Genomic DNA, 12,043 nt, shown 5'->3' with positions numbered 1-12,043 from the left:
ACTACATACTGCTACAGACCATTTTTTGGATGGAATCCCAAAGTTCAAGACAATTGCAAAAGATGAAACAGTTCAACACATTGCACATTTGTGTCAGATAAAGCACTATCACTCAAGTCGTGTTCAAGGGTGTTTATTGAAATGAAAATTTAGAAGGAATAGTGCAATGGAATGGGGTGAAGGTAGAGGTAAGTCCAGGATGTTGGTCAAGTCTGTTTGTAGCACAGGTCCAGTGTCCAAGGGGCAAAAGGAAGGGGAGCAATGGAAGTTCAACGTGGACAAGGTGACAGAGTGGAACACAAGGAGGACATTCAGGAGGGTCTCATTTCCTGGTGGTGATCTTGGTCTTGGCAAGTGTCTCTGGTGTCTGTCTGGGTCGCAGGGAACGTGTGTGGGGTGGTTCAACTACTGCAGGGGGAGGGGTAACTGGTGACCTGTGGGTCCTGTGGCAGGGCCTCCTGTCCACTACCTGCAGCAGATGTGGAGGACTGGTCAGTTGACTGGCTAGTGGTAGGGGCCAGCTGGTGTGCTGTGTAGTCCCTCATGATGTTGGTCATATCACCCAGCACCCCTGCTATGGAGACCATGGTGGTGTTGAGGGCCAACAATTCTTTCCTGATCTCCTGGTGGTGTTCCTCCTGCAGCCACTGGTTATCCTGCATGATATATAGAATCCGACCCATCTTGTCCTGGGATTGTTGGTAAGCCCCCAAGACATTAGTGAGTGCCACCTAGGCAGTCAGTATCCTGGACCTGTCCTCCTGGTGCACAGCTGTCCTCTGTGTGTCCCTCTCCCCCTGTGCCTGTGTCCCCTGAATGGTGTTTCCACTGCCATTGACCCCAGGACCCTGATTGTCTTGGCTGTGAGGTGTGGGCCCTGAACAGGTGGGCACACTGCTGTTTGACGTGTCTAGGGGACAGAGGTGTGGGGACATTGGGTGGCTGATTTGGTGTTGGATACTGATGGGGAGGCTCTGTGGTGGACTGGGTGTGGGTTGGGGTATCCGACTGACGGGCGAGGGAGTGATGGGCGAGGGAGTTCATCCAGATCGAGTAGTCCAGAGTTGCTCTCATCACTGGGGGCATCTTCTGGTGGGAGACTGGGTAGCCGTGGCACCTCCTCACCGCTGGGAATGATTAGGGCACCTGTGGGGATGTAAGTGGTGTATTATGCTACATGTCTGTGACATATTCTGCATCCCTAGCTTCCTCTATATTGTTGCTGTTGCCCTGCCACCTTTGTTTGTGTATGGTGATGTATTGTGGGATTATTAGTTCTCTACGCTGTGCATGCATTGGTGGTGGATGTACATGCAGGAATGGGAGGGATGTGCTTGCAGTGGGTATGGCATGCAGGGCTTGGAATTTCGGATTGTTGTTTGTGTTGGTGAACTGTGTTGGATGGAGTGGAGTGATGGGTGTCAGGGTGAGGGGTAGTGGTGGCATGCAGGCATTGGGGGGATAGGTAGTAAATATTGACTCACCAGTTTCCGGTCCTCTGGCAACTCCAGTGAGTCAATCAGGATGCAGTATTGCCAAGACTTGCTCCTCCCATGCTGTCAGCTGTCGAGGAGGAGGTGGGGGTCCACCGGCAGTCGTCTGGATAGTGAGCTGGCGCCTTGCTGCCATGGAACATACCTTCCCCAGTAGGCCTTTCCACCTCTTCCTGATGTCGGCTCTTGTTCATGGATGCTATCCCACAGTGTTCACCTGGTCCACAATTCTATGTCTAGATTTGGATTTTTTTCACGCATGAATTACTTGTTTTTCGCCATGCTGTGATTTCACCTAAACTGTATGTTAGGCGAATTTCTGGCATTTCACATGTTATATGAATAAGGGCTTTACCAAAAACAACAGCTGTAGGGTGATATCAAACTCAATTGTTACTAGTCTTCAGTTTAAACTCTGAAAGAGGCACGGTGTCAGACACTGTTCAGGGTGTCATGGAGCAGGCAGGGACCACTAGGCCTCAACCTTGAAGGTTTTAGTCATTTGCCTCTGATGTCCTGGGGCCTCTCCTTCTTTGGCTCTACAATCCCTTTTGGCACTAGACCCTCAGGGTAGAGAAGGCAAGCAGTTACACGATTCATGGGGAAGCAGTGTGGGTTGCTCAAGCTCAGCGCTCAACAGTCAACCAACAGACACCCTAATTCCAATCTGCAGCCAAGTGCTTGTCTTTTCAAATACAGAAGTACTTTAAATCTCACAGCTTTATTAAAATCTGCACAATTCGATTTGTCATACAAGTTACTCTCCCTGGGTGTGATTTGTCTTCAAGACGCTAAATGCCAATTTATCCACTCACTAATCCCTACCAGGTTACCCTCCAGCCACTGGGTCCCCCCTTGGGAAACCAGGCAATGGCTTGAATCAAGCAGAGGAGCTTCCTCCACTCTTTTACAGTCAAATGTGCTCTCACTTTCAAGTCTGTGTAGGAGGTAGGTACACAGAGTGCTAGTTCTTCGTTCCTACATTCAGGCAGATCTCCTTTGCACCTAGTGAGTGGTCCACAATGAGCATGATGTCTACTGCACCACAATCAAAGTTTAGTGTGGGCTGCATCCATCTATCCACCCACCAAGTCTCATTCTCTAGATTCCATTTGCTGGCAGTGGTGCAAACTCGACAGGGGCAGACTAGGATGGTTACATTGGTGATGGTTGCATTGATGAGGTTCTACTTGGGCCAAGGACAGAGTCATCCCTTCTAATGCCAATGGGTGTTGCAGCAGTCGCAGTCAATACCAAATCAAAGTTAGGTGCAGTCCTAACCAGGACTCTATGATAATCACTGTACTTGCAGCCCAAACTTGGCCTATCGTGGTCACAGTGGCTGCATCCCCCATTCAGACCAATGATGATCACCGCAATTGCATCCGCTACTGGACCTACAATGAGCACGGACGTTGAGGCCTTGGCCTGGCCCACGAAGATCAGTGCAGGTGCAGCCCACGTTTGGGTGTATGATCACAGCAGTTGCAGCACCGGCTGGGCCAAATATGATCACAGCACTTGTGGCACCTGCCAGGACCTGGGATTAAAGACCAGGGGGGCCTCCTTGAAGAAAACGGGTCCCACCTAGCTGGTTTTCAGACAGTCAGCTCTCTGTGGAAGTCTCTAAGCGACTGGAGACTCCCCAGCCTTATCATCGTGGACAACCTCTCTTCCTACAGAACCAGGCATATTCCTTCCCTCAGAAGGCAGGGAGGTTTTTGGTTCTTCAGGAAGACCACAGCTCCTCCATTAGGAGGTGCACCCCTTCAGGTGATGTCCTTTCACATCTGCAAGACTGGCTCTGAGGCAGGTTGCACAGTAGTCCCCTGGTCATTAAGAACTTGGAACTGGAACAAACTCACTGTCATACACAACTTTTAGAGAGAAGATACAGATCAACTCTCTCAAACTGTAGTTGGGGTGGTTCCTCAAGGGTCCCCTTTTGTAATTTCTGGATACACAGTCTTTGTGTGAAGGTTTGCTTCCCATAGCAGGTAGCACTGGGGCTGACTCCAATCAGGAGCAATAGAGGTGTGTGGCTTCTACACCTGGCTGTCATCAGCCCAGCTGAAGGAGTAATCAGGGACAGACAGAAGGGTAGGTCTGATGTAGAAGGTTCCTCATCTCACACAACAGAGACTGCAGCCCCACACCTCACCCTTGCTATCAACCAAACGGGCAGTGCTCAGGAAGTTTAATCTGCAACTCCTTACTAACAAAAGGCCGCATGAAATGTCTAAAGGTTGCCCTGTCACGATCCTTCTGTGTCTTCTTCTTATTCCACAGGCCACAGAAATGCAAGTAATACACTTCCACATTCTGGAAAATAAGTTTTCACCCTTCATCTTGGTCTGTGCCAGGCCAGGTCCATCCAAACTGGATCCCACTGACCTCCTTTACTCATGCTCAATCATCCACACATGTTATCACAGCACATGTTTTACACACACTACATATCCATATTCACTCAACACAGAAATGAGATGCTAGCTCAAGGTTCTATTTTAGGGGACAAGGGTCCCTGTAGAAGAAAATAGGTGAACCAATCATGAAGACAGTCAATGTCATAATTGGAAATTACATTAAAAGAGAAAATTGGTATACTTTATGCTATAGAGGTAAAATGAGATTTGAATAGGAAATCAAGAGAAAAACATTACTGATAAGTGGCAAGGAGAATCAGTTTCAGTTAAAGTGCTTGTTGCTCATATGCTGTATATACAGTGTAAAAATATGCCAAAAGTGTACTTTTAACACAGTTGCAATACTGATCCAGGAATGACCTTCTAAACGTGATTATAAGTTCTCAAATTGGTGGCTCATTGAGCATAAATTTGACAGAATTTGAATCCTATAAGTCTAGACAATCATCATCTGAACTGAAACAATAATATTCCCCATCCAAAGAGATGTAAATGTTGGTATCCTTGAAAAAACAAATCATGTGTAGGCATGTGCATTTATTATTCATGACAGAGCTCGAGATATAACTTGTTAAACTTAATGAAGGTTGACTGTCCCTTTTTCAAAATCAGTTTAGCAGTGGAAGATGGAAGAGAAGCTTGAAAGTATTGTAAGATCGAGTAAATAAGAACAATACAAACAAACCTCTTTTCCCATAAAGGAGGGATAATTACCTGTCATCTTTCTAATTACAAAATAGCCTGCATATGTTAAGAATTGCCTTGAAATGTAGTCTGGGTATAGAAGTTGTGGTTAAAAAATAAATAGTGTTTTCCTTTGTTTTTAGATTCTTTCCAAAGGAATTCCAATGAGGGCCAGGATGATTCATTCACTATCAGGAAAACAGTCTTCGATTCCCTATGGAAAGCGAAACCAGGTAATTACATGAAGAATGGGTATTTTACAAAAATACATTTCTTTGAACACCAGCATGAATCGGGTGGAGATAAGCAGGGGAGCTTGAAGCTTGGAGGTCTATCTGCACATATTAGATCTCATCACTTTGCCCTGCATGAACGACTGACACTCTGCCTAATTTTGCAGTTTATCAATGAAAGGAAACTGTTAAAGGGTGAGATGAGCAGGTCACCGATCATACCCCCATCCCTGTGGGTGGGTCAGGCACTGGGATATCCCTATTCCTTTTACTCAGCATGGGATGGTGGGTTATACCTTCTTCCTGGTTGCTGGCCATTTAGTAGCCCATATATCTTATAGTCCTACCCCACTGATATACCTCTGTAAAAAATTGTTGTCCAGAGTTGTTAGAAATGGGGTTTTTGGTTGGCATTCAGGTTACGCTCTGTACAACACTAAAAAAATCTGAATAGAGCTACTCTTGAATCTAACTCTATGAATATATGTTACAAACAACAACGCAATAAATGTATTTTTATAAGTATGTCAGACAAATTCTCTCATAGGTCCCAGCTAAACCATTCCTTATGTATGTCTATAAAACAATTTATTTGCTCTAGTCATGGTATATCTGATGGCATAATTCTATTCATTTTGGCATACTTATCTATAATTATTAAACAATCATACGCGTCCATTGATATATTCGTTTTATTTATAACAATTTATAGCAAAAATGTGTTGAGAACAATAATACACAAAAATCATAAAGGTAATACAAGATAAATACCCCACCCTATCATGAACAACAACCACCATCCATCAATCACATCAAAGGTCATTCACACTCAAAACCAGACTCAATCATCATACCTTAAACTCTATACAATAAAAAGTCCAAAGACTATTACATAATTGTTCTTATCCATATTTTATTCAGAGGATGACAATAAAAGGCTATAGGAAGAATTTTGGGTCGAGTATATCTATCTATAGTAAATGCATTCTTCCAGTCTACTTCTGAATAGGAGAACAACTTCATACATGATAACACAATCAAAGTCTATACAACAAAGCAAGGACCCTCACTCTAGTCAGGGTAAAGAAGAATCACCCTCAGTTAACCCCTGCTCACCCCCTTGGTAACTTGGCATGAGCAGGCAGGCTTAACTTCAGAAGCAAGGTGTAAAGTATTTGTACCAACACACACAGTAACTCAGTGAAAACATTACAAAATGACACAACACAGGTTTAGAAAAATAGATAATATTTATCCAAACAAAATAAATCCAAAACGATAAAAATCCAACATACACAAGTCAGGTTATGAATTTAAAAAGCAAAAGAGTCTTAAATCCTTTAGAAAACAGTGAGAATGTTCAGCATACAAAAATACCTGAGTAGCGGCAAAATAAAGTTGCACGGGCGAGTATGTGTCGGAAAAGGCCAGCAATGCGTTGATTTCTCACTCGCAAGCAGGAGCGTGCCTCGTTCCTCCTCCGGTCAGGTCGACCTGCATCATTTCTTCTCTCCCGCAAGAGAGCGATGCATCGATCCAGATGGGCACCTCGGGTCCGGGCAGGCCTTGCGTTGATTTTCCACACCCAGCGATGTTGCGTAGAAATCTGGTCACACGGTGTCAAGAAACTGCGCTTCGTGGGGGCTTGCGTCATTAACAGCAGCCGCTGTGAGTGTTGCATGTCGTTCCTCCAGCCTCGTTGCATTGATCTGCCTGCCACAATGCAGGTGGAGCGTCGATTTCAGCTCCGAGGCTGGTGGCATGTCGTTTTTCAGCTGTGAAGAGGTGGTGCGTCTAAAGTTTCCCCACACAGTGGTCTTTGAGTGGATTTCTGTCCTTTTCCACCAGCTGCTCCTTTCTCAGCAGAAAGCCCAAGTGCTGGCAGAGAGAAGTCTTTGCTGTCCATGACACTTCAACAGCAGGAGGCAAGCTCAGTTTGAAGCCCTTGGAGATTCTTCACCATTGGGAAGTCACACAACAGTCAGTCTTTGTTCTCTTTCAGGCAGAAACAGCTACTGCAGGCCAACCCAGCAAAGCACAGTCACAGGCAAAGGGGCAGTACTCCTCCTCCAGCTTCTTCATCTCTTCTAATTGGCAGGTGTTCCTCTTGGTTCCTGAAGTAATCTGATTTTAAGGGGTTTTGGGTGCTCTTCTTATACCCCTTTCTGCATTTGAAGTAGGCATACTTCAAATAGAAGTCTCTGTTGTTTTCAAGATCCTGCCTTGCCCAGGCCCCAAGCACAACAGGGGGCTGGAGACTGCATTGTGCGAGGGCAAGCATAGCCCTTTCAGGTGTAAGTGACCACTCTTCCCCTCTCCTCAGCCCAGATGGCCCATCAGGATATACAGGCTACACCCTAGCTCCCTTTGTGTCACTGTCTAGAGAGGGGTGCAAACAGCCCAACTGTAAAACTGACTCAGGCAGGGAATCCACAAACAGGCAAAGTCACAGAATGGGATAAGCAAGAAAATGCTCACCTTCTAAAAGTGACATTTTCAAACACACAATCTTAAAATCAACTTTACTAAAAGATGTATTTTTAAATTGTGAGCTCAGGGACCCCGAACTCCAGATGTCTATCTGCTCTCAAAGGAAATCTACACTTTAATCATATTTAAAGGCAGCCCCCATGTTAACCTATGAGAGAGATAGGCCTTGCAACAGTGAAAACCGAATTTAGCAGTATTTCACAGTTAGGACATAAAAAACACATTAGTTTATGTCCTACCTTAAACATACACTGCACCCTACCCATGGGGCTACCTAGGGCCTACCTCAGGGGTGCCTTACATGTAAGAAAAGTGAAGGTTTAGGCCTGGCAAGTGCGTACACTTGCCAAGTTGAATTGGCAGTTAAAAACTGCACACACAGACACTGCAGTGGCAGGTCTGAGCCATGTTTACAGAACTACTGAGGTGGGTGGCACAGCCAGTGCTGCAGGCCCACTAGTAACATTTCATTTGCAAGCCCTGGGCACCTCTAGTGCACTGTACTAGGGACTTACCAGTAAATCAAATATGCAAATCATGGTTGAACCAATTACATACACAATTTGCAGAGGAGCACTTTCGCTTTAGCACTGGTTAGTATTGGTAAAGTGCCCAGAGTAACAAAAACAGCAAAAACAGAGTCCAGCACTCATCAACAACCTGGGAAACAGAGGCAAAAAGTTAAGGGAGACCACACCAAGGATGAAAAGTCTAACACTCCTCGAGTTGTTTTCCTACTTCTAAATAATGAGTTGTGCCGATTTTCTTTGCTGACTTTATTCTAGCTCTTGCCACAGTCACAATATTGTTTCAACGTTTTCTTCACTAGCTAGTTTATGAAGTAAAACTAGGCGTATTCCCATCCCCTTTAGGTCCAGTCTCTTGTGGAGTTGCTCAAGGATCCCCATTTGTTGCCCTATATTACAACATACTGTTAGAACTTCTAATGAACCTCCGAAAAACTCAAAACCTCCTCTTCTACCCTTATGCAGATGGCCTGCAAATCTACCTGTCATCCACGGGGTGAGGGCTGGGGGAGGATCATTTCAAAACATCTTGAATAGCCTGAAAGCAATTATAATCTAAATTAGTCATAACAATTTAAAACCTTCCTCTGCAAGACTGTAATCCTAGTTCTAAATCTATTCCACCTCTTAAAGACAGCTGGCTAAATCTACCTCTATCAGTTTTCAGACAAACTGCCCCTCTCAAGCTTAATGTTACAAACGTAGGTACCATCGGGGAGCCATTCTCATCCTTAATATAATATCCAAAGTGGAGGATGGTTAAGTAATCTCCACAGACTTCAAAATACTCTTCCATTCATCCATATTGACTAGTACTCCTCAGTTGGGGATGAAGTACATTTAAAGTTCCACCTTCTCTATGGAAATATTGCACTCCCACTTACCTATCAACAAACTTCACCGACCACAAAACACAACACTGTGTTGCTTCTATGATTCTCGCAAAAATCAAAACAACATTCAGCACCAAATAAACCTCGTCTGGGTGCTGGTGAAAGCAAGAATATTCTATAAAATGTCCTAAATCATTGTTAGATGCCATGAAAGGTCCTCCCTACATATGTATCTTGATAATATAAAAATGAAGAGAAAAACACCTACCAGAATTCCTTTACTAAAAAATGCTCAATTTCATTATATTTCTTTATAGCATAAAAAAACCAAAATAATCTTCAAGACGCAAAAGTGCAGAGTCAAGGGTCCCTGTTCCAAACTCCCTTTGACTCATTATGGAGACACTTGGCCAGGGTGAACGATTCTGGCCTATATTCCCTATGAGTTAATGAGCAGAAGTCAACGGACTGGGAAATCACCTGCCAGACCCAGGAGTACAAGGTCCTGTTATGCAAGTTTACCCAATTGTGGGAAGGTTAACACTGATCAGAGGAGATAGTAAACATCTGTGGGGTAGGTGGTGAAGGTCGGGGAAGTTGAGTGAGATGGTGAAGGTATCTGAGGTTGGAGAGACTTTGGCCTCTCTAGGAGTGCGTTGTTGCCACTCTGGTGCAGGAGGGGACAGGAAGGAGCCCCCTCGTGCCTCTGCCCGCAGACATTCCCCTCTCTTAACCGTTTATTTTACCTGGTGTAGATCCTCATCCATTAATACCATGACTGGGGTTTCTGCACCTAATATGTTTTAATGGTTGCACAGAGCAGTATGCCCTGGTGCGGGGGAGGGAGGAACTTAAATAAAATGGCAGTGCCCAGTCCATATATTTTAAACAACGAATTTTAAAGTGCTGATTGGAGTGCCAACAGATGACTGCCACTTTAAGGGTGCTGGCAGTCGTTGGGACTCTGTCTCTTACCCTGTTTTAATAACTTGCCCCCACTCACCCCGACAATCGACACTCTAATATAGAAATAATAGGACTATACTGATCTCACACTCAAATCGAAATAGGAACAGGTTTTGTGGAATAGCGATTTATACCGATACCCTAATTCTTATCTTTTTCACAAAGGCTTTTTCACTGGGATTATAAATTCAATATATTCTTTCACGGTCTGTTGTATTCAAATCAGTGCACTACGTATCTCTTGTAATATGCATCCCGGCATAGAAATGCCTCAAATAATTTCTATTAACTCGTCCAAAACACCTTGGCGAGATAGTTTCAATAAATATTTCTACAAGACAAAAAAATATCTCTATTTTCAAACAGATAAGGCAACGTTATTCCAACTGCTAGAAGTTCATATATTGGTAGAATTGACGTGTGCAAGTGATAACATATGTATGCATAAGTATTTGGTAAATATATTCCATCTTTGTTTTTTGCAGTGTATTCTTTCAGTTGACCGAGCAAACCTAAATAAGGAACTGCTAAATGGTGAGTTGAATTCATCTTTGAGCCTGACATGTTTCTTATTTGTGTCCAATTGCTAGGAATTATAAGACATTATGATTAATTTTTTGTATGGCCGGTAAGAAATCTGTATGCCTAAAATTAAAATTTTGATTTTTCTGTACAAAGGTCCTGACGTGCCACTTTTCTTGCGTCACCCCTGCCCCTCCTAACAACACCATGGTTGCATCGTATTTATCATATGGTGCATCATGGAGGTCATTAGGACAATAGTGTCAACATTTTTTGCGCTATTGTGGCGCTTAGCTGCACTAGTGAAAAAAAGTTGACACTAGTGCCACAAAGTACAGGGAGGCCCATTGATTTAAAGGGGTGCGTCACTTTAACACCCCCTCTGAGCAGGCATTAAAAATGACTGAAAAAATGGCGAAGTGAAATGTAAATTTCACTGAGTCAATTTTTCAGGCCTGCCTGTGTCAGAATGCCCCCTTGCATACATTATTCCTAGCAAATCAGGCATAATGTGGAACAAGGGTTTACAAAATGGCGCAATGCAAGCATTGTGCCACTTTGTAAATATGGCGTGGGAGAAAGGCCTCCTTAATTCCACCTTGGTAAAACAAAATGACGCTAGGGTGGCGCATGGTGGCACTAGGTGCTTGTACATATGCCCCTAAGTGTTGAAATATGGATCTACTGTTTGCTGCGTGGGCAACTAAGCCTGTTATAAAATGAAGGTACGGTGCTATCCACTAATCTCTATTGTGTATTCTTTTGGGTTTTTTTTTCTACATGATAACATGTTGTTGGATTTAAGGTTTTTTTTTTGTTTGAAAAGTATACCTATGTGGGCAAGTTTTATTAAAGATGCAAAAGAAATACAGGCCTGTTTGACAAAAGCAATTACTGTGTGATAGTTTGCTATATTTCCTTTTTAAGTTCAACACTTAACAATGCAAACTTAGGCCCTCATTACAAACCTGGCGGTAAACGCCATTACCTCCGTGCTGACGGCCGCCAACATACTGTGACCGCGGCGTTAATCCGTCACGGGTATCATGACCCACATATAGAATACGGCCACAATACAGACACCCACACAAGTCCGCCACACCATAGGTCAGTGATAAACCAGCGATAGCAAAACCCACACTATTACGCCAACAGGAATACGCCCACAGTATCACGACCCACTAATCAACGCGGCGGTCTTTCAACTGCAGTAAACCATTGGCAGTACACACCGTCGCACTCAAAATACACACACATTTACAAGACACCACCACATTGGACAATTCAAACCACACACCTGACACACATACACACACCACAAACTCACACCACTAGAAAACACCCACCCATATTACCCACAACCCTTTCCACAAAAAAAAAAGATTGCGAACAGAGAGAGAGACAAGCCAGGAGCACCCACTCAATCTGAGCCACAGAACACCATCACCCATACACCATCCGTGCACCTCACAGCACACACATCACAGCACCCCACACATCCTCACACATATCACTCACACCACATCCATGGCACCCCAAAGCCACTCCAAGTTCTCTGAGGAGGAACTAAGGGTCAAGGTGGAGGAAATCATCCGGGTAGAGCCACAGCTATTCAGATCACTGGTGCAGCAGACATCCATTGCAAGGAAGATGGAGTTATGGCGGAGAACTGTGGACAGGATCAACGCCTTGGGACAACATCCAAGAACAAGGGATGACATCAGGAAGAGGTGAAACGACCTACGGGGGAAGGTGCGTTCTGTGGTTTCAATACACCAGATTGCTGTACAGAGGACTGTTGGTGGACCCCACCTCCTCCGCCACAGCTAACAACATGAGAGGAGCAAGTCTTGGCGATCATGCACCCTG

The 12,043-nt window shown here is 44.3% G+C and overlaps 1 protein-coding gene across 2 annotated transcripts in view; it reads left to right on the top strand.

Annotated features, from left to right (window-relative positions):
- The window catches only part of KMO (kynurenine 3-monooxygenase), a 572,599-nt gene that overhangs the window by 250,406 nt on the left and 310,150 nt on the right, over positions 1–12,043 (top strand). For both annotated transcript variants that reach the window (XM_069234506.1, XM_069234507.1), the window contains exons 4-5: positions 4,747–4,836; positions 10,138–10,186. In XM_069234506.1, the coding sequence (XP_069090607.1) occupies positions 4,747–4,836; positions 10,138–10,186 (139 nt within the window). The remainder of the gene's footprint in view (positions 1–4,746; positions 4,837–10,137; positions 10,187–12,043) is intronic.

This window comes from Pleurodeles waltl, chromosome 5 (assembly GCF_031143425.1).
Source record: "Pleurodeles waltl isolate 20211129_DDA chromosome 5, aPleWal1.hap1.20221129, whole genome shotgun sequence".
Classification (NCBI taxonomy): domain Eukaryota; kingdom Metazoa; phylum Chordata; class Amphibia; order Caudata; family Salamandridae; genus Pleurodeles; species Pleurodeles waltl.
Note: the sequence above shows the minus strand (reverse complement) of the source record. Positions and strands in the feature narration are given on the sequence as shown.